General features: G+C 39.5%; 1 protein-coding gene across 6 annotated transcripts in view; it reads right to left on the minus strand.

Annotated features, from left to right (window-relative positions):
- Nucleotides 1-23,058, minus strand: part of tanc1a (tetratricopeptide repeat, ankyrin repeat and coiled-coil containing 1a) — a 240,089-nt gene that overhangs the window by 87,994 nt on the left and 129,037 nt on the right. For all 6 annotated transcript variants that reach the window (XM_041201802.1, XM_041201800.1, XM_041201801.1 and 3 more), the window contains 2 exons: nucleotides 11,976-12,236; nucleotides 5,482-5,604 (listed from right to left, as the gene is read on the minus strand). In XM_041201802.1, coding sequence (XP_041057736.1) covers nucleotides 5,482-5,604; nucleotides 11,976-12,236 — 384 coding nt within the window. The remainder of the gene's footprint in view (nucleotides 1-5,481; nucleotides 5,605-11,975; nucleotides 12,237-23,058) is intronic.

A 23,058-nucleotide genomic window follows, 5' to 3' on the forward strand; every position in this document is an offset into this window, starting at 1 on the left:
AGAGAATTGCATAGATAGGAAGACAGATTTGGCTAAAGTAGACTGGGAAAAATAGATTAACGGTTAAGATGATAGAGAAACAGTGGATGATGCCTGGTTGAATAAAAGGCAAACAATGTTGCTAAAATTAGTGGCAGACCATAAGATTGGAGAATTTTATAATTCAGCAAAACTGACAAAAAAAAAGATAGAAAAAAATAGACAGGGAGTAAACCAGCTAGAAATATTACACCAGGCAGAAAGAGCTTCCACAAACATATAAAAAGGAAGAGAGTTACTAAAGTAAACATTGGTCCCTTAGAGGGTGAGACTAGGGAATTAACAATAAGAAATAAGGAAATGACAGAGACTTTGAACAAATATTTTGTTGTCTGTATTCAAGGTGGAAGACACTAAAAATAATAGAAAATCTAGGGGCAAAATAGAGGGCAGAACTTAAAACAATGATCACAACAGAAAAAAGTACCAGGCAAACTAATGGGACTGAAGGCTGACAAGTCCCTGGACCTGATTACTTGCAACGTAGGGTTTTAAAAGAAATGGCTGAAGAGATAGTAGATGCATCAGTTGTAATTTTCCAAAATTCCAAGATTTGGATTTTAAAACTGCAAATGTAGCCCTCCTATTCAAGAAAGGAGGGAGACAGAAGGCCAGAAACTATAGACCAGTTAGCTTAACATCTTTCATTTGGGAAAATACTCGATTCCATTATTAAGGAAGTAGTAATAGGGCATTTGGAAAATCATAACACTATCAAGCAGAGTCAAGGTGGTTTTATGAAAGGAATCTGTGCTTGACAAACTTAAAGTTCTCTGAGGATGTAACAAGCCGATAGGATAAAAAGAAACTAGTATGTGTAGCATATTTGGTTCTAAAAGATAAGGTATCACAAAGGTTACCATACAAGATGGTGTTTGGGTAATATATTTGCATGGATAAATGATTGGCTAACAGGACAGAGTTGGGATAAATGGGTCAATTTCAGATTGGCAAACGGTAACAAGTGCCACTGGGAGCCTCAACTATTTACAATCTATATTATTGACTTGGATGAAGGGTCCAAATAAGTTGTAGCCATGTTTGCCGATGATACAAAGATAGGTGGGAAAGCAAATTGTGAGGAGGACACAATGCGCAAGTGAGTGAGCAAAAATTTGGCAGAGTATAATATGGGAAAATGTGAGGTTATCCACTTTGGTAGGAAGGGTAGAGAAGTAAAATTTTATTTAAATGGAGAGAGTCTACAGACTGCCGCAGTACAGAGGAATCTTGGTCTTCTGGTACATGAAACAGAAAAAGTTAGCATGAAGATACAGCATGTAGTTAGGAAGGCAAATGGATTGCCAGTCTTTATTGCAAAGAGTTGGAGCATAAAAGTAGGGAGGGCAGTGGTCTCCTAAGACAATGATTTGCTCCATGGTGGTCAACTATGTGTCCAGCATCATTTGGTATGACACAGAAGCCCCTGTCTGCCATGGCAGTCTCTGCCACATATGCTGCAGAGGAAAACAGTGGGCCGAGAAGGTGCATAACTTGCTGGACTCTTTTTTCTGGGGCCTCTCCTCGGCCAGCTGAACTTTTCATTTCTGCTCGCCTTTTCCAATGTCCTTCCAAACAGTCAGCCTCCAGGGGCCACAGTCACCAGTGACTGTCTCCCAATCGTTAGTGTCAATATCTGCCATCTTCATAACTCACTTGTAGGTGTCTTTATAGCAGGGGTATGGATGCCTAGGGGATAGTGATCCATTGGTCAGTTCACCGTACAGAAGTTTCTTGGGTATACGGCCATCATCCATCCAACGAACGTGGCTTAGCAATGAGTATATGCTGATGAAGTTAGCACATTCCAGGACCCCAGAGATGGTGGCCTTGCCCTACCAAGATTTGCCAAGGATATATCTGAAATAACAAAAGTGGAAACTGTTCTGCCTTTTCTCCTACCTAACACATGTTGTCCAGGTCTCACCATTGTAGAGTGCGCTGAGGATGCAGACTTGGTAGACTCATAGTTTGGTGTTCGCAGTCAGGTTGCTGTTGTTCCACACTCTCTTACTCAGCTTGGACAAAACAGCTGCAGCTTTTTTGCGATGCGTGTATTGATTTAAGTGAGATAACTTCATGCATCTAGGCTCCACAATCACCAGGTTTCAACATCTTCCAGCATCTCAGTGTCAATACTGATAGTTGGTGGCATAGCAACATCCCAGATCATGACATTTGTCTTCCTGATGCAGATGGTCAAAGTAAACCCTCCACAAACATGACATAGTCTAACATTTGCGACTGAAGATTTTTGGCGGCATGGAATACAAGTGTGACATTGTTAGCATAGAGCAACGCTCTGATGAGGACTTGGTGCACCTTTGTCTTAGATTTCAGACGAACAAGGCTGAACAGCTTTCCGCCAGCTCTGGTATTTAAGTAGACACCCTCAGTGGATGACCTAAACTATGACAACAGCAAAGAGAAGAATATGCCAAAGAGTGCTGGTGGCAGAAGACAACCCTGTTTGACCCCATTGAGGGTCTCTGTTGCACATCATAGCTGACCTTACCCATCATCTTGTCAAGGAAAGAAATCACACTAAGCAACTTCGGCAGTCAATTGTCTCCAGCAGCTTAAAAAGACCGCTTCTGCTCACATGGTCAAATGCCTTGGTGAGACTGACTAAGGCAATATTTAGTGGTGTCCTTCATTCACAGCATTTCTCTTGCAGCTGCTGGACTGAGATGATTATATTAATTGCAGATCTTCCAGCTCTGAAACCACATTCAGGGTAAATGCGTTCAGCCAGGATCTGCAGTCTGACAAGGGCAACACAGGCTAACATTTTGTCCTCGCTGTTCAGCAAAGAGGTGCCTTGATAGTTGTTGCAATCCTGCATTCACCCTTTTTCTTGTACAGGCCACAATCTTTACATCATTCATATCCTGGGGCACTGCCCCCTTCCTCAATCAGAGACAGAAAAGTTTGTGCAGAAGCTACAGGAGTGCCAGTTTACTGTGTTTGGTGAGTCCAGGCAGTATAAGCATCATCACCAGGAGCATCACCATGGCAAGTGAGTCAATAGCTTTTCTAGGCTCCATTGTGGGTTTGATATCCAGCTCTGCCATGACAGGCAGGTTTCTATGGTGCCTGGAGCTTCCTTGGTGACAGTGTTCTCCCTAGTGTATAATTCAAGGTAGTGCTCCACCCATCTCTCCAATTGTTTATTGTAGTCGGTGAATGACCTCCCCACCTGTGTTTTCAATGGAGCCATTTTCTTTGCTGATGGACCTTTTGTTTTGTACGATCCCTTCATACATGCCCCTGACATTGCCTATATCGAAGGACGTCTGGATATTCTGGCAAAGTTGTAATCAGTAGTCACTGTTGCTCCGCTTAGCAGTCTATTAAGACTTTACTTCGAGCGACTCTTAGTGCATTCAGAGTCTTCTTGTTGGGTCTCTCGTGTAATGAAAAAGAATGACCACTTAGCTTCAGTGACAGATTCCATCACAGTCATGTTAGCCTTGAACCAGACTGTATTTTTCCGCCCTTGCTTCCCATATGAGAGTGTACAGGATGGTGTCTCTAAGTATGTTCCATTTTGCTTCTGCACTCTGTGTGGGGATGCCAAACAGCACCTGTTCAACTGAGTAAAGGAACTATTTTATTAAAATCTGGGTAGGCAGTATTGCTAACATTGATACAAGGATGCTATTTCTGCTTTCAGAGTGGAAAAAATGTATGGGTTGTACCCTACCCCTGGTACACACCAGGTAGCAACTCATCTGTATCTCAGTCAGCACTGTGGGAGCTGCATGTGTTGAGAATGTTGTACACTAGGTTGATCTCTGGGCTGAAGGGATTGTCTGATGAGGAATGGTTGAGCAGGGTGGGCCTCTTTTTATTGAAGTTTAGAAGAATGAGAGGTGATCTTACTGAAACATAGAAGATTCTGAGGGGGCTTGAGAGGGTGGATGCTGAGAGGATGTTTCCCCTCGTGGGGTAATCTAAAATTAGGAGGGAAAGTTTCAGAATCAGGGCCCTTCTTATTAAAATGAAAATGAGAAGTAATTTGATCTCTTAGAGGGTAATGAATCTTTGGAATTCTCTAACCCAGGGAGCTGTGAAGGCTGTCATTGAATATATTCCAAGCTGGGATAGACAGATTTTTGAACTTTAGGGGAGCCAAGAATTACGGCGAAGAGGCAGGAAAGTGGAGTTGAAGCCTAGGCCAGATCAGCATGATCTTACTGATGAGGGAGGGGCTCTATGCATCCTCCTGCTTCTTTATGTTGTTATTTTAGGAATTAACAATCCAGAATGCAAATTTATCTAAATTAACAGATTAATAACCCTAATATGCAGCAATTTTATACATTTAGGGCCATAATTTTAATTCAAAAAATGGCAAGTAACCCAGGCAAGCATCAAAGTGTTTAGAAAACAGACCACAAAATTATTTTGTATACACAAGAGGCACAATGTATGGGAGGGAGGATTTAAACCCATTTGTACATTTAAATACAGGAAAAAGTGTCAGAAGGAAAGTAGTCACGTAAAATGTAAAATTGTGGCAGTGTAATCAAGCATACTTCATCCCTTTCTTTCCCACCTATCTGCATTATTTATTTTTTTAATCATCATCACCTATTTACATTCTTTCAACTTTCATTTACAGCACAAGACACGATCCATTTTCTAAATGTTCCATTATTGTGCAACTTCCTTCCCACTTTTCTCACGATTTTGTTTCTACCCAGTTTTACATTTACTTTAAAGATCCCTGTATTGCAAAATTAATAAAATACAATAGCTTCAATGTAAAGCAAGTTCATAAATAGCATCCCCAGTTTGTAAAAAAGTTAATTGATCTCTCCTCTGGTGCTTATTACATTTAAAGTTGAAAAATGGAAGATGCATCTTTCCCTTCCCTCCCTCTAGCTGTCTCGCCTTTTTTGTCTTCCATTTTCTTTTTGTTTAACATAGATGCAAGATTCTTAGTTTAGTGTTGATTATTCCATTGAACCATTTCTATGACTCAAATTATCCCAAAATCCTATTAATGGCATTTTTAAGCATTAATACTGAATAGGTTTCAGCAAACTGCTTCAGGAATGAAAGATCAGAGCGTCATAAAAAATGTTACAATATGACCAGGATTTAAAAGAATTACAATTTTGAAAAAATATAGACCAGTTGATTCTTTTCCCTTACAGGAAATTAAAGTACTCCCTAGTTTCGATCAATGATATTCAATTACATATGGAAGCAATGCATTTAAAGAATATTACACAAAGTAGGTACACACAAGTTTTGTTTCTATCCAAAGCTTATTTACCATAACTTTCAGGTTTTACAGTAATTAAAATGTGAAAAACATGGGAATATTATTTCAAGTTATGCAATGAACCATATTGCAACATTTCTAACCTTTATAAATAGTTTTATGATTTGCTTCAAAACATAAATAGCATATATATTGCAATACAACACCTTTCACATTTTGCTGTACTCTTCCTCCAGCTGTGTTATGCCAAGGCATCCTAATAGAGGTACGCAGTGGTGTACTTCTTTCATCCAAATAGCTCAAATCTTCCAGCTTTGCTGAACTAGTTGCTGTGACAACAAAGGGTCAAACCATGCATAATCACTATCAGTCAAAAATATCCAAGCATCTTTCAAGGTATGTTGTGCCAATCAGACTAAAAATGATAGGCTAATTATTAACATTACAAATTAATGCCCTAAATGGAATTGTTCTTTTATCATTATCGTTTATCATTAGCAATGCAATAATTTCAATTTCTATAGTTTCACATTTTATTCAAGATATTTACAACTTCGCTAAAATGTAAATTCCATACTTACACATTTAATAGTGAAAAGTAGCAGATGGGATAGCAATGGTATGACATTTCAAGCCATTTTCCTTGAAAGGGTCTAGCACTCATGAATCCTGAACATTTTTAGCAACGAGTTACTGCATAACTAAATAGTTCTTCTGCACCAGTGATTTCATCCAGACATTGACAGTACTCAACTTGTAATTATACTTGGCACATTCTCTACAATGATGCCAGTATCCCAGAACAAAACATTGTATGAAGGATTAATGTATTTCTTCATGGAGTTGATTAGTCAAGGCTACAGAATAACAATGCTCCCAAGTTCTGAAAGCTCCTTTAAAGAACTAGTACTCTGCAACAGCGTAAAGCTGGTTAATCATGGTTTACGCTGGTATTGAATCATCCATCAGAAATTAATCAGTAGCACGACAGCAGACAGGCATTCCTCTTTCACTGGTGCAATGAATGAGAAGAGTAAAGACATGCAGGGAAGATAGCCATGCATTCAATTTAGACAGCCCTGCTGGGTACATCAGCCTGTTGTGTACGCATCAGACTGCTCTCAACCATAGCTTACATAGAACGGTTTTCACAGAGACCACTTCAGCATACAAAACTGATATTTTGTCCTTTCATTGTTCGAGACATCAGGAGCTCGTAACTCTTGGAGGACTTTGATAAGTAAATGAAACTACCCCCTAAAACTCCACCAGTAGTTACATTAACTAGGATTTATACTAACATAGCAAGAAATACATAAAAAAATAAAGAAAAATGTTATTTTAGTAACAACTTTATAGTGAAAAAGGCTAATTAATCAAATAAAATGTAACAAGTATATCAATATTCTGTTAAAACAAGGATTCCTGAGTGGATTACAATTTCAATCCTACCTTTAATTTTCAAATAGCAGGACTCCCTTATGAACATATATCATGAGTCATTAATGAAATGGATACTACAGGGTTGATTATCCCTTTTTTTAAAAAAAGGCATTTGATTATCCTGCAACAAAAACACAGGTTTCCCCCATGCATTTACTTGAAGTCTTCTAGTTTCCCAAAATGCCATGCTTTTTCTTGAACTTTACACAATTTTGGGAGAGTCAAGTATTTCACAAAATACATTTTTTTCTAAAGTATAGGAACAGAGTTCCACACATTATTTGCAGCATCTCATTAAATTGGTACTGTTAATACAGGTGATAAATTATTAGCTTTCAGCTTAATTTCTTAACCGTTCTTATTAATATTTTTTAAATCTTTCTATACCGGTCATTGGAATAAAAGGAAATTAATATTCTGCTTGCCATTATTTTGAATTTGTAAATATTTTATCCAGTCAAAATAAATACTTTTGCAAGTTAGCTGAAAATTCCTTACTTTGATATCACTATTACAAGAACAAAAAATGTTAAAAGGATACATTAATAAGCACCAGATCTGTCAAGCGCACTTTGTTCATCAGTAAAATAACAAATAATGCTAGTTTAGGGATTGGGAGATTTCTTTATGATCCCCCAGATGCTATATCTGATAGTCACAGAATCAATCAAGTTTTATGTAAGATTTTCTACCATCCCACAAGAATATCTTATTTTGCCTTGTATCAACAGCAGTAGCTTATCTATTGCTTCACATTGTTGAGCAAACTGGACTTCAAATTTGTTGAATTCAGGTGCCCAAAACCAAATCTCTCAGGACATTAGCATAGTAGCCTAAGTGTAATACTTTCTTCATAATACTGGCTCACCATATGATTTCAGTAGATTGACGTGCATCAATTCAAGAGCAAAGGAAATCTTGCATTATTATGTAAGTTTCAATTCTGAGAAACATTGCATCTTTAAATATTTGAACCAATTGAGGTCAACTGAAAAGATACCTACAAGTCAGGAGGCTTGGAGACCTATAATCTGCGGAGTATGGGGTCTCACATAGCATGATCAATTTAATATCCTAAAATCAGGCACATGGCACCTAAACTATGAAACGTGCAGTAGGATGATCACAGGCTTAGGGAAGTAAAACAACATAACTTAGGCATGCAGTGAGATTTTAACCTCCCAGTTGGAGACCAAAACAGGGGTGAGGTGAGCAGTCTGCTGCTCATAAACAACAGTAGATGATCAGTCCATTTTCAAATTTTGTAGAATATGGTGATTGAATATAGGAGCAATTCATTTGCTTTTCTGCCATCAGCTAATACTGGCTGAGAAGCATTTGAAATTTCTTTTCCTAATGTAGAATAGCAAAAGATTCATTGCCTTTCATGCATATATTCAAATTCAAAGAAAAGTCATTCATGCATCACATGCAAGTGTGTGCATGTAAAAATTTCAGCAGGGCAAGGCTCTTTTTTTCTCATTTGGATGACAACCTACTAATTTATATGAGGAACAAACAATGGCCTACTAATCTGAAGTCCAGCAAATGAGGAACAATCAGTAACATTAGAATAAATTAAAATAATGACAGCTGGACAGGAAAAAACTACCAGTAATTTTCCTTTTTTGTTTTGTTAAACGCAACTTCTAACCATCAACTGCCAGGGGATTATTGAGAAGGAATAAAAACAAAAAACTGCGGATGCTGGAAATCCAAAACAAAAACAGAATTACCTGAAAAAACTCAGCAGGTCTGGCAGCATCGGCGGAGAAGAGTTGACGTTTCGAGTCCTCATGACCCTTCAACAGAACTTATTGAGAAGGTATTTGCCACATATTCTGACTATAATTAGTTTTCACAAACCAAAATAAAATTGGAAATATTTAACTGAAACTTTGGTGAAAAGTGTGTAGCGTTAAAATGTTTCACTTAATAGTCAATACAAGTTTCATTTAAATGTATGTATAAAATTATAATGAACTAAAGATTTCATCCATGAATGTTGGAGTGAATGCTTCTGCACTGAACAGCATTTAAATAAGCCTACTGACAGTGAAGTAACCTCTGGGGAAAAAAACCCAGCTGCAATGAGCAGTTTGTAACCTTGAAGCTGAGCTGCTCTTAATTTCTATTTTAAAAAATTTAACTGGAATAAATCATTAAACCATGCTTTTAAGAGAGCAGAGTTCAATAAGACAGTACAGCCAACTTAATTTAACAAAGCACTCTTAACACAAAATATATGTTTCTGCACTCAAACACGATATAGAAAGCAACAGAGTCTAAACTATAAATAAAAATTTCTGTTCGGCTCTTCCATTCCACTCAACCATAAAGTTTTCTGTAATATTTTACTGAAAGAAGTAGTTCAGTACATAGCAAAGCTCAAGCAATACATACACCTACAGCCTTATTGAGACATTTTGAAATGATAGGATATTTCTTTCTATAAGTATTGCTTCAATACACAATTGAAAGTTTGGCATATATTTTTCTACACCTCTTCAAATTACTCTGATGCTCTCCTCACCAGAATCTTGTCCTTCCCTCCATAAGCTTCAGTTCATCTGAAACTCTGCTACTTCTATCCTATCCTACAAGGCATGCTCTCCCATCATCCCTTTACTCACAGACATGCACTTGTTTCCCAGTGCCCCAATGTCTTAAATTGAAAACTCTTTGAATGTAATTTTTACCTTGACCAACAGTATAAAATCTGCAATAATCAGGTTGTCCAGCTGTGAAACACCTCTCCTGATTTTCATTTAGGAGAGTTATTTAATTGATGGTTGAGTCGATATCCTACACTTTACATTATCTTACATAGTCAAAATGACCCCATATGTGTTTAAAGCCCTCCATTTTTTCACCTTTCCTCATATCTGCAATTTCACCCAGCATAACAATCATCCCCCCACGAATGCTACATTCCTCTGATTCCAGTCTCTTTATGCATCTCCCATCCCCCCCTTTCACCTACCATCAGCAGCTACACCCTCAGCTATTTAGGAACCACACACTGGAACCCCTTCTTTAAGCTCCAACTTCTCTCTCTCTATCCCTCTCCTTTAAGACTCACCATAGAAACCCACCTCTGACTCAAGCTTTTGGGCATCTCTCCTAATATCTCCTCCGTGGCTCAGTGGCGGTTTTCCTTATGTCACTGTGGAGCAACTTGCAACATTTTTCAGCAATAAATGCTGTTGCTGCTGTTGCCAAGATTATCGTACAATCTCCACCACTGAGAGGACAAGAGAAGCAAGGTGTATTAGAACACCATCAGCTCTAGGACCACACCCTGACTTCCAAAGTCATACAAAATTCCGACTTTAACATAGATCACCACTTCTTTATTGTTTCTGATCAAAATCATGGAATTCCCTGCCTAATAGAATTGTGGGAGTACCTTTACCACATGGACTGCAGCCGTTCAAGAAAAATTCCAACCGCCTATACATGACAACTGCTGCTGTGGCTTGCAGCTGCTCCTGCCAGAGATCTGTAGTCATGCAATGCCATGCTCATCTGTCTTGCGCCATCCTCACACACCCACTGCAGCTCATCTGCAACCACTTTGTGACATCCGCAATCCAATTTTGCCTAGGTCAACCCCTTTCTGCTGCCCTCCTCTTTGACCTCTGTATCTTTTCAGCTTTGATCAGATGATAACAAAGGGTGGGCAATAAATGCTCCCTGCCACTGACAGCCACAGCCAGAAAATGAAGATGGAGACTAAGACACTAGTACAACAAACATGTTCTGCACAAGTTTGTAGCAAATAGTATGTGGTGATGCATGTTTGCGGTGGCCATCATGCAGGTGAATGTTATATGGTTGGTATGGTACATATAAGTAGCAGCTGACAAAGTCACTTGAGGCAGCTGCCGCAAGATACTGATGGCATGATGCATCAGGTAGCAGAAATGCAGTCGAACAGTTTATGGAAGAAAAAGAGAAGAAAGTTCAGGTAAAAAAAAGGCATGAGGCAATGTAGAGGAAAGGGGAGTTCAAGGGCAAGATGCAATGTAAAAGAAAGGAGATCAGAAGCAAAGGGGCAGATTAAAAAGAAGAGCAGTGTATTATATCATATAGGAGGCAAGAGCAAGAGAGAGAAAACATTTATTATCACAGGCTTGTGACTTGTTCCAACTGTATTACAGCAATAATTACCCAGAAAATGTTAGAAGAATTAAAACCGCTTCCAGGTTCTGGGTAGCAATTGTAGTGACACCTCCTGACACCCTGCCTGAACTTGCGGCCTGAGTTGGAAGACTTGGAGTGGAGAGGCAATCTGACTCTGATTGCCACTCTGCGGAAGTTCAGGCCCAAAGACTTCAACAATGTTCTGCCAGGCATAGATATAGAGCACAGAATTGGAACAGGACAGCTCAGTTATTTCTTATATCTATGAGTTTGGGTAGTTACAAGCTAGTATCTACAGAATAGAAATCAAAACACAAAATAACGAATAACTGAACAGAAACTGGCATTATTAATTATAGACTATAAAGGTGGCTGATGGGAACTGAAAAAAATTCATTTTGGTGCAACATAAGTTCTTCGGAGGCTGGGTTTGATGCACCTTATGGGAGCAGAGTAAAGTGAGCTTTATTTTCTTTTTCTCAAACTAAACTTACCCTGGAAGTCAATCCGGTATTCTATTCCCTAGAACTGAGACTCTTGCCTTTTCAGCTGAAAATCCACCATATATAGGCACTTTTAAAAAGGCAATATATACCACGTAAACATCACTTCCTCTCCAAATAATTTGCCAAGGAAAAACATCAACCATTGAAGAAATGTCTTATATGGTCAGATGAATGAGGGATTTTGAGATTAAATATGTTAAACTGCATAATGTTCTATGGTTAAGTGAAGATATTAAGCGTATATGAATTTGGGGTTGCTACAAAATGCTGAAAACAAATGACAAACTGGTTCCAAAATACTTCAATAGGTTTCTACTCCAGAAATTATATAAACTTTTGTGCATACAAAATGGGAAATTAAAAGATGGCACTGCTGTTAATGCTATATTTCTCTGCTTTAAACATCCAAGGTCAATCAAGCAGTTTAATTTTACTTTCAGAGTAAAAGCCTCTGTGGCTTCTGTGGAGAGATACATTTACAGAAATACAGCTTAGGCTCCTGCTATTCTGCCTGTGTCATTTCTCTTAGTTTTTATTTCAATAATATTTTACTATTCAAACCTAAAAAGAATTTTACTCTTACATATGAACATAATTAAATATACCTGCAACTGAATTAGGTCGTGGCGTCAGGTATGGTGACACACTCTGATGTACATAAGCAATAGGACCATCAAAAGCAGCTTCTGATTTTGAAAGACTTGTGGCAGGATCATGTGGTTCTTCCTCTGCTACAGGCAAGCAACCTTCAAGTCTTAAATTCTTTGTGATACCACGCGGTAGACAGTCCCGCATACTGCCAACTTTGTTCCATTCTAGACTTGAGCCACTTTTTTCTTCATTTTCAGATGAGCTGGTTACTGTAGCTGAAAATACAAGGAACCCAAGTTAAATTCACTCTGCATTGAAAGATAAAGTATTGTCCAATATTGTTGCAAAAAATATCTGAAATTAGTTTCATATTGGATTGTATGCAACTCTTCTTCGAGTTCTCTGCCCAAAGGCAGGCCCTTCCTCCCAACACTTGCCTATAAAAAAATCTAACACTCCCTTGAAAATATTCAATGACCCCAGCCTCCACTACTTTCTGGGGAAGAGAATTCCACATACTAACAAACCTCTACAAGAAAAAAAATTCTCAATTCCATCTGAAAAGGGACACCTCTTATTCTTAAACTGTGTCCCCTAGTTTGAGTCCCCCCACAAGACGAAAAATCTCATCAGTATCCAGCCTATCAAGTCCCCTCAGGATCTTATTTTTCAATGAGATCACTTCTTGTTCTTCTAAATTCCAATGGGTATAGGCCAACCCATTCAACTTTCTTCGTAAGATAAGCCTTTTGTTCCAGGAATGAGTCGTATACAATTCTTAAGAGGTCAAAATCCAAATTATGACAATATCAACATTTGGTTCTTTTTCCCATAATTTTTAAGCAATAATATTTCTCCACAAAACTTAGAAGAGCATAGAAGGCAACTGATAGTGAAGAAATAGGCATCCCAATGTCCATAGTGGCAAAAAATACATGAGGGCATTCAACAAAATAAGTGAGAATCTAGTGAACACAGCTATCATAGGGAGCAGTCAGCTGGATTTTGGAAGTAATAGGTCATACCTTACGAACTGACTGGAATTCTTTGAAGATGTAACCAAGTCAGTGGATGAGGGGAATCCAGTGGAAGTAGTTTAGATTTTCAAAAGTAATTTGTTAAAATTCCTCATGTGAGAAGATAACTGAGGGTGAGGCTCATGAAACCGGTAACAAATTCTCTAGATGGATTGAAAAATGACTCCATGACAGAAGACACAAGATGACAATAAATGAAAAATGTCCTACCAGAAAAAGGTAACTAGTTGTATTCTGCAGGACCTATTCTGTGATTCCTGGTGCTCACAGTATGTGTGTGTGATATAGAACGAGAAACATGACGGCCAAGATTCTGCGGTAGTAATGACAGCAAAATTGACAAGAGTCACTGTCATTATTCCTCTGAAACTGACAACCACTGGGTCCAAATTTTTAACTAGTGGCAGAGGCGGGTCCAGAGGTGGGTAGGCCCACAATTTCCAGCCACTAGCAGGATTGCCGGCATCTTTCCACCTCTGGGCCATTTTTAAACATGCCATTCGGCAGGGGGACGTCTACCTGGCCGCAAGCAGTGAGTAACCGATAATGCCCCTGTGCAGGCACTGTCCATAATTGTGAAGTGATGCAATTTAATAGAAAGAACAAGAAGCTAGATAAAAGGTGCAATTCTAAAGGAGTACAAGGACAGAGATCTGCGGGGTAAACGTGCACAAATAATTGAAGCTGGCAAGACAGGTTGAGAAACCGATTAAAAAGGCATTTTGAATCCTGGGTTTTGTAAATAGAGGCATGGAGTACAATAAGGAAGTTATGAACTACTTGTTCAGCCTCAACTGGAGTAGTGTCCAATTCTAGGTACCACACTTTAAGAAGGATGCAAAGCTTTGGAGAAAGTGCAGAAAAGATCTACAAGAATAGTTCCAGGTGTGAAGGGCTTCAGTTAAGTGAATAGATTAGCGAAGGTTGAGAGGAGATTTGATAGAGCAGTCTAGGCAGAGTAGCTGGGAGAAACTGTTCCCAGTGACAGAAGGGTCAAGAACCAGAGGACACTGATTCAAGATGAATGGTAGACGAATTAAAGGCGACACAAGGGAAAACGTTTTTATGCAGCAAGTGGTTATATCTGGAATGCACAGTCTGAGTGTGTGGCAGAGGCAGATTTCATTTTTGCTTTCATAAAGGATTTGGATAAGTATCTGAAGAGAAAAATATTGCAAGGCTACAGAGAAAAGGCTGAGGATTGGAACTAGCCAATTTACTGTTTTAGAGAGTTGCACAGACACGACAGGCCGAATGCTTCCTTCTGTGTTGTAACCATTCTGTGTTTCCACTAGGAGGCTGAGGATGCGATAAGGGAGCTCATCATGGAACAAACATACACTGACTCTGGATGGAGTGTGTTCAACACACCAAATAGCTTTTCCTCACTCTGTACCTTATGTGAGTTAATAATAGTACAACTATTAAGTTTCCTAGACTCCAATTCAAAAATATGCAACACTAAGAAAATATAAACTCTTTAAACATTGAAAAAATGATCTTTAGCATTGCACAATTCTTTTCCTCGATACATCATCAAAACATAAAGTTCATTTCCAATAGTGGACCAGGAACAAGCTAGAACACGTACAACAGTAAAAAGGAAAAATGGTAGTGGATTATAAACTAGCTCATTGCCTCAGATCAGGATGCAGAATTGGTTTAGGTAGAGATGAGGGATAGCAGGGGAAAGAAGTCACTAATGGGTGTGGTCTACAAGCCCCCTAACAGTAGCCACAATGTAGGACAAAGTATACAAGAAGAATATTGGGTGCTTGCGATACAAGGATGGCAATAATCATGGGTGATTTTAATCTAAATATAATTTGGAAAAAATCAGGTTAGCAGCAGTAACCTGGATGAGTTCATAGAATGTTTCCAAGATAGTTTTTTAGAGCAGCACGTTCTGAAACTGACCAGAAAGCAAGTTATATTTAACTTAATATTGTGTAATGCGACAGGATTAATTAATAATCTCAGAGTAAAGGTAGCAGTGACCACAATATGATTGAATTTTACATCCAGTTTGAAAAGGAGAAGAGTGGGTCTCAGACTAGTATTTTAAACTTAAAATAAGGGCAACTATCTGGGCATGAAAGCTGAGCTAGCTGAAGTGAACTGGGATACTAGGCTAGAGAATAGATCAATAGAGAAACAGTGGTAGACATGTATGGGGATATTTCAGAATAGACAGAATAAGTATATTCCTATTATTTAAAAAAATCCTGAGGGGAGGACCCATCAATTTTGGTTAACTAAAAAAGATAAGGAAAGCATCAAACTTGGGGGAAAAGCAAATAACTGCAGAAAGATAAGTGGTTGGTCAGCTGATTGGTCAGAATATGAAGAATGGCAGAGGATGACTAAAAGGTTATCAGGAGGAAGAAATTAGCATTAACAGGGGAAGCTAGCTGGAAATGTAATGGATAGCAAGAGTTTCTACTGGAACTTGAAAGAAGTATAGTGAGTGTTAGTCCTCTGGAGAGTGACAATGGGGAGTTAATGATAGATAATAAGGAAATGGCGGATTAAACGAACAACGTCACAACTCACTAGGGATAGTGCCCTGTTCCCCGAGCTGTGACAAATGTGAAACGTTTGACCAAACCATCAGGTTGCTCCAATTCTACCTGTTTAATTTAGGTTAACAGAACACAAGTACCAGGTTTGTAAACTTAATAAGAATTGTTTATTGAACAAACCGTCATTAACCAGTGGCAAAAGAAATATGAACTGCTAATTTCTAACTCTTTCACCTAAACTCTACCTCTTAAATCCTTATACACACACATACAAGACAAATAAAAATATGGATTTTAAGGATGGAATAAAACAGTTCAATAGCACCAATTCTGGAGTACAGGATTAGATGGGTTGATTTTGATCGATGTCCTCCAAATTCCTTTCAGTTCTTGTTGATGACACAAGGTGGTCTTCCAGCACTTTCAGTATTTAGTTGGTTGAGTACTTGCCTTTCAATGTCCTTAACAGCGATTTTCCCCTTTGCCTTTTGACAGGGGTTTTCAGGGAGAGAGCAGGTTGTAGAGATATGAGGAGAAAAAGCCAGCTAGCTATTATTGTGGAATTACTGAAATCGTCCACACACAGGAGAAACAGGTTTTAGGTCTTGTTCCTTTCAGGCTAACAGTTATTCTGCTGCACTGCCCTCACACAAAACCCGGTCAGGAGCTAACTAAAAGGTTGTTGCCAGGCAGCTCCATTGGTCCAGGACTCCTTTCTGGCACCATCCTGTCCTCCAGGGCACACTGTTCCAGGACTGCAACATTGTATATATCTCTCATCCTGTTCTAGTGGGCACGTCTTTCAAACTGCAGCCATTGTAATTTCAATCCACAGTTCAACAGAAAATAAAAAGTTATGTTCTTTACAACAGTCCAACAGAAATAAAAAATAAAAAGATATGTTCCTTACAACAAATGCTTCTGTCTTCACTATAGAAGATACAAAAAAATTCCATTAAATCAGGAGGTGGAAGGGAGGGAGGAACTGGTGAAGTTACAATCACTAGGGAAGCAGTACTGAGCAAACTGATAGAACAGCAGGCTGACAAGTCTCTGGGTCCTTTTTTTTTTTATTCGTTCATGGGATGTGGGTGTCACTGGCTGGGCCAACATTTATTGCCCATCCCTTACTGCCCTTGTTCAGAGGGCATTTGAGAGTCCAACCACATTGCTGTGGGTCTGGAGTCACATGTAGGCCAGATTAGGTAAGGACAACATTTCCTTTCCTAAAGGACGTTAGTGAACCGGATGGATTTTTACAACAATCAACAATGATTTCATGGTCATCATCAGACTTTTAATCTGATGAATTCAATTCAGATTAATTCATCAAGTTCCATCATCTGTTGTGATGGCATTTGAACCCAAGTCCCCAGAGCATTACACTCTGGGTCTCTGGATTACCACTCCAGTGATGATACCACTATACCACCATCTCCCCTAAGTCCTGATGGAATTCATCCTAGGGTCTTAAAAGAGGTGGCTAATGAGGTAGTAGATGCATTGGCGTTAATTTTTCCAAATTCCTTAGATTCTGGAAAGCTTCCATTAAGCTGGATGGTAGCACATTTAACCCTGCTATTCAAGGGATGGAGGGAGGCAGGAAACAGAAAACCATAGGCCATTTAGCTTGATGTCTATCGTGGGGGAAGGTGTTAAAAATTGATGATTAAATAGGTTATAACTGGTCATTTGGAAAAACTCAAGGTAATCGGAATGGGTCAGCATAGTTTTGTGAAAAGGAAATCATGTTTAACCAATTTATTGAAGTTCTTTGAAGCAGTAATATGTGCTGTGGATAAAGGGGAGACTGTAGGCAGTGTACTTGGATTTCCAGAAGGTATTTGATAAGGTACCACATCAAAGGTTACTGCAGAAAATAAAAGCTCATGGTGTAGGAGTAACACGGTGCCTTGGTAATATATTAACATGGATAGAAGATTGGCTGGCTGGCAGGAAACAGAGTATGAATAAATGGTCTTTGTCTGTCTGGCAGGATGTGACAAGTGAAGTCCCGCAGGGGACTGTGTTTATAATTTAAACCAATGACTTAGAATGAGGGGAGCGAAGGCTAAATTTGCAGTGACACGAGGATAGGTAGGAAAGTAGGTTGTGAAGAGGGGGTTGCACACAGATATAATAGGTTGAGTGAGTGGGCAAAAGTCTGGCGGAACATAATGTGGGAAAATGTGAAGTTGCTCACTTTGGCAGAAAGAATAAAAAAAAGCAGAGTATTACTTTAAATTGAGAATGACTGCATAATTCCAAGGTGCAGAGGGATCTAGATGGTCTCGTGCATGAGTCACAAAAAGTTAGTAAGCAGATACAGGAAGTAATTAAAAAGGTTAGTGGAATGCTAGCCTTTATTACGAGAGGAATTGAACATAAAAGTGAGGATGTTATACTTCAGTTATACAGGGCATTGATGAAACCACATAGTGCAGTTTTGGTCTCCTTATTTAAGGATGGATGTAAATGCTTTGGAGGCGGTTCAGAGGAGGTTTACTAGATTGATACCCGGAATGAATGGGTTGTCTTATGAGGAAATGTTGGACAGACTGGGCTTGTTTCTACTATAGTTTAGAACAGTGAGGAGAGACTTGATTGAAGTATATAAGATCCTAAATGGTCTCAACAAGCTGGACATGGAAAGGATGTTTCCCCTTGCTGGCGAGTCCAGAACTAAAGGGCACTGTTTTAAAATTAGGGGTCACCCTTTTAGGGCAGAGATGAGGAGAAATTTTTTCTCAGAGGTTTTGCGACTTTGGAACTCTGCCTCAGAAGGCTGTGGAGACGAGGTCACATGAATGTTTTTAAAGCAGAGTTAGATGGATTCCCTTTCCTAACAAGAATCTAAGCTCATTGGGGAATGTGGAACTTGAAACACAAACAGATCAGTCATTACCTTACTGAATGGCAGAGTAGGCTTGAGGGACTGAATGGCCTACTTCTGCTCCTATTTCGTATGTTCGCATGTATCTGGATTTACATTCAACCAATACTGCTGAGATAAGCATTGCATCTCTCCACTATGTTCAAGGATTCCACATGAAAAGTCAGCCCCAACTTAATTCTTAATGACAAAATACAAAATATCCCCTACATCGGCAATCTCACTGACATTGGCCATGGATTTGTAAATGTGAGAAATGCAAATTGTCACGTTGGTGGAAAAGAGTTGGAGGTGAGGTACCAAGATATCTATTATCTGGACTTTCAAGCTCGATGCTGTTGCTTTCTATTCATGGGCTTGTGCACAAGTTTAGCAGTTTGAACTTCCTCGATCTGGAAAATTTTAACAATCTGCATGTTCTTTAGTGAACTTAGGCCTGCAAAAAAGCAGCCATCAGATTTGGGAAAGTTCAAAGCACTCAATAAGCACAACAAAGGAAAGTAAAAAGATAAAATCACAACAGATATTATTTTGAAGATTGTAGAGGCAACAATGGTGAGTGAATAGTGTTAGATCAGACCAGGATGGGAAGCAGTGTGCACAAATTGGAAGTAGAAATACAGGGAGTGGAGAACATTAGCCAAACAAACAAGTAACAAATGCATGTTTAATATGCATTAGTGTGCCGATTTAGGGGAGGCGGTTGTTTAGTGAAAGTGTCACTGGACTAGTAATCCAGAGGCCCATGCTAATGCACTGGGTACACAGGTTCAATCTCACCACGGCAGCTGGTGGAACTTAAATTCAATTAATAAATCTGGAATTAAAAGCTAGTTTCAGTTATAGTGATTGTGAAACCATTGTCAATTGTCGTGAAAACCCAACAGGTTCACTATATCCTTTGGGGAAGGAAATCTGCCATCCTTTCCTAGTCTGACCTACATGTGAATCCAGGCCCACAGTGCTGTGGTTGATTCTTAAAAATACCCTCTGAAATGGCCTAGCAAGCCACTTAGTTGTATCAAGCAGCTAGCGGTTCAAGGAGGCAGCACACCACCACCTTCTCAAGGGCAATTAGGGATGGGCAATAAATGCTGGCCTAGCACATCCTGTGAAAGAATACAAAAAAGTCACTTGGTAGTACACAATATTGAATATTGTTGAAGAGAGACATGTTGCCGAAGCTTTTTATTTTGCAGTCATCAGGGCAAATGCAAGGATGCCAATTTTTAAAACGATCACAACATCTTATACTACAGGAGGAAAGGAAGCTGACTGTTGACAAGTCGATTCTGAATGACTGAGGCTTTGCCATGGAGAAAGCAACAGCAAACTATAGATTCCCCAACCTCCCAGGTAATTCAAAAAATTATATTCTTTTTGTTTGCAGAGAACAGGTCCCTGCATGAATGTATGCTGCTTCTAGTAAGCAAAATAAGCCAATTTATGAACACAACTGATTTATCTTAAATTGGTCGTAAGTGTACCTATTAGCGCACTTAGGATCATTCAGCAAATGCTTCCCAATTGCAGGACTACGTCTAACTGTAGATAGTTTGTTTTGGGTCTTCTAGGTGTGGGCTGGTTGTATATACTCTGTACTTTGCCAAAAAGCACTCTCCAAAGTGGCAGCCTTTGGCCCATTTGAGAGTCTGTCAATACACAGCGAACAATGATCTGCTCAGGTTAGCCAGGGGGATGATGGCGCAGTGATAATGTCACTAGACTAGTAGTCCAGATGCTCAGACCCAGGGCAGTTGGTGGAATTCAATTAATAGATCTGGAATTGAAAGCAAGTCTTGTAGGAGGTTGCAAATATGATAGGGATAAAGACTTGGGGTGTGCGGGCAGGTGGAGAGGGAAGTAGAGTAAAAAGATTATCAGGAACATTAATGATACTGATATGATGTCAGATGACCTGACTGAAAAGAAAGAGAGATCTGTAAGGAGAAGCTCCAACCTCATAGGGAGGTCCAAACTTGTAAATGCTTGCTAAAAGGGTAATGGTTTTAAGAAACTACAGGCTTGAGCATCATACTTTGGGAGAATAGACAATCCCCAAAGCCCCTGTCCAGATCCCGACCACCACAACGAAACATTGTGCCAACGAATATAAGACCGAACAGACCTTAACAAGATACAGGGCTGGAAAGCAGAGAGATTCTTGAAGGGAGGACAAAAGTAGAATAAGAATTATCTTTACCAAAGACGTCAGAACATTTTTGGGGGGCAACAGATGTAAGCTGAGACACAGGCCCGGAGACTGGACAGCAGTGAGCGCAGTCCTGAAGTAGCAAACAGCAACACAAATGCAGGAACAATTCCAGGGCTCAACAGAAGCATGGAATCAACACTACCATTCCCAGAACCATTTCAAAGTGCAGAAGGCTAGCAGCTTGCCCAGAACTGGGACGACTGGCATAAAAGATTTACAAGGTCCTGAACTGATACATGATTATACAAAAAACATCAAAAAGACCAGATCAGTACACTACTTTATGCATTATGATCTATTGCTGATGACATGATAGCAAGGCACAGGGCTGATGAGACAACCTTATGAAGAAGTCATGCAAGCTTTAGATTTATATTTTAGCGTCTGTTGGAATTTAATAATAGAGGGCTAAATTTAAAGAGAGAAAATAAAGAGCAGGTGAAGGTACGTATTTGTTCGTCAATGACCTCTATAGGCTGGCAGGGAACTACGATTACGGAATTGTAAAGGATGAGCTAACTTATAACAAGGCCATTGTCAGGGCCTAGATGAAGCATCATCAGATTTCTTTTAGACAAGAGAGGATTTAACACTAAAGGAAGGAGTGCAGAATGCAAGGCAAATGGTATTCAGGAAACAGATCTGGGTGGCTGTTCGCAGGGAAGGAGAAGTCCCATGGAGAAGATCAAACAGGTCCAGTTTGTCAGCCATATGAGAGAAAGTGCATCAAAGCCCAAGCCCACCAAAACGGGGAAAACGTGTCAACTGCCATTTTGAAATGTCATCAGTGTGGCAGGAACAAACCACACAAACAAGAAGAATGTCCAGTAATGGCGGGGGGGGGGGGGGCAGAGTGCCAAAATTGTGGAAAAATAGGCCACCTCAAAACTGTTTGTCACTTGAAAACACTGAGCCTGTAAAAAGATGAAAATTTTACAACAGAGCCACATACAAATAGCATAAGAACCAAAAGCAAATGAACTAACCTTCCTGGAGGAAGAAAGAGATATTGAAAACAAACATTGGAACATTAAACTCAAAATAGTTGGATACCCCACAGAGTTTAAACTAAACATGGAGCAGGGTTTCTGTTTCATCAGATGAAGTCAAATGGCTCAGATTACACGGCAACCCTCATCTATCAAATTAAGGGTCCTGGCGGGACAACTTTAAGAGTATCAAGAAAACAAGAAATTATACTATTTTTTTCTTCTGATAATAACCCTGGCATATTTTCTTATATACTGGAAGTCAGGCTGTAATTGGATTAAGAGCAAGAGTGACAGCAAGAGTGTAAAGTCAACAGTAAGAAGTTGTTTGATATGTTAATGAACCAAGAGGAACTTCCATCAGAGTTGTACATAAAGAAATAACAGGAATGTTTTTGAATTGAGTTGTTGTAGTTCAAAGGGGTTATATGCAGATTGTAAAAAAGGTGAAACAAAAACAGAATTACCTGGAAAAACTCAGCAGGTCTGGCAGCATCGGCGGAGAAGAAAAGAGTTGACGTTTCGAGTCCTCATGACCCTTCGACAGAACTTGGGGTGCCAGTTTGGGACCCCAGTTCTGTCGAAGGGTCATGAGGACTCGAAACGTCAACTCTTTTCTTCTCCGCCGATGCTGCCAGACCTGCTGAGTTTTTCCAGGTAATTCTGTTTTTGTTTTGGATTTCCAGCATCCGCAGTTTTTTTGTTTTTATCTCTTTGTGAAAAAGGTGTAAGGAAATAGGGTAAAGTTTGTTTTTACAACAATAAGAGCTAAAGTAAAGAACAATTTAATCAATTCTGGGAAGAAAGCATTTCTGAAGAGACTGGTTGAAAAAAAGAGAGATCAAAGAGAAGGAATGCATTTAAGGAAATACTAAAGCCTATGAGAGAGGATAGTTGTTTAGATCTCCCAGAAGACAGCAGGGTAGCTGGTCAGGACTCCCAGAAGACAGTGTGAACAAGGCCAGACTGAAAGAACCAGTTGCTGAAAGCCCCAGAGGACACCCCAAGGATAAAGCACCGTGGTAAAAATTACTGGACTTCTGTAGATTTTCTTTAGTATTCATTCATGGGATGTGGACTTCACTGGCTAGGCCAGCATTAATTGACCAACCCTAGCTGCATTTGAGACGAGGGTGGTGAACCGCTGCAGTCCATGTGGTGCAGGTACATCCACAGTGCTGTTAGGAAGGGAGTTCAAAGATTTTGACCTAAACACAGTGAAGGAACGGTGATATATTTCCAAGTCAGGATGGTGAATGATTGTTGCAGTTGGTGCCATTCCCATATATCTGCTGCCCTTGTGTCTTCGAGATGGTAGCGGTCTTGGTTTTGGAAGGTGCTGTTGAAGGAGCCTTGGTGAATTCCTACAGTGCATCTTGCAGATGGTACACACTGCTGCTACTGTGCGTCGGTGGTGAAGGGAGTGAATGTTCGGGGATGT

Source organism: Carcharodon carcharias, chromosome 12, assembly GCF_017639515.1.
Source record: "Carcharodon carcharias isolate sCarCar2 chromosome 12, sCarCar2.pri, whole genome shotgun sequence".
NCBI classification, from domain to species: domain Eukaryota; kingdom Metazoa; phylum Chordata; class Chondrichthyes; order Lamniformes; family Lamnidae; genus Carcharodon; species Carcharodon carcharias.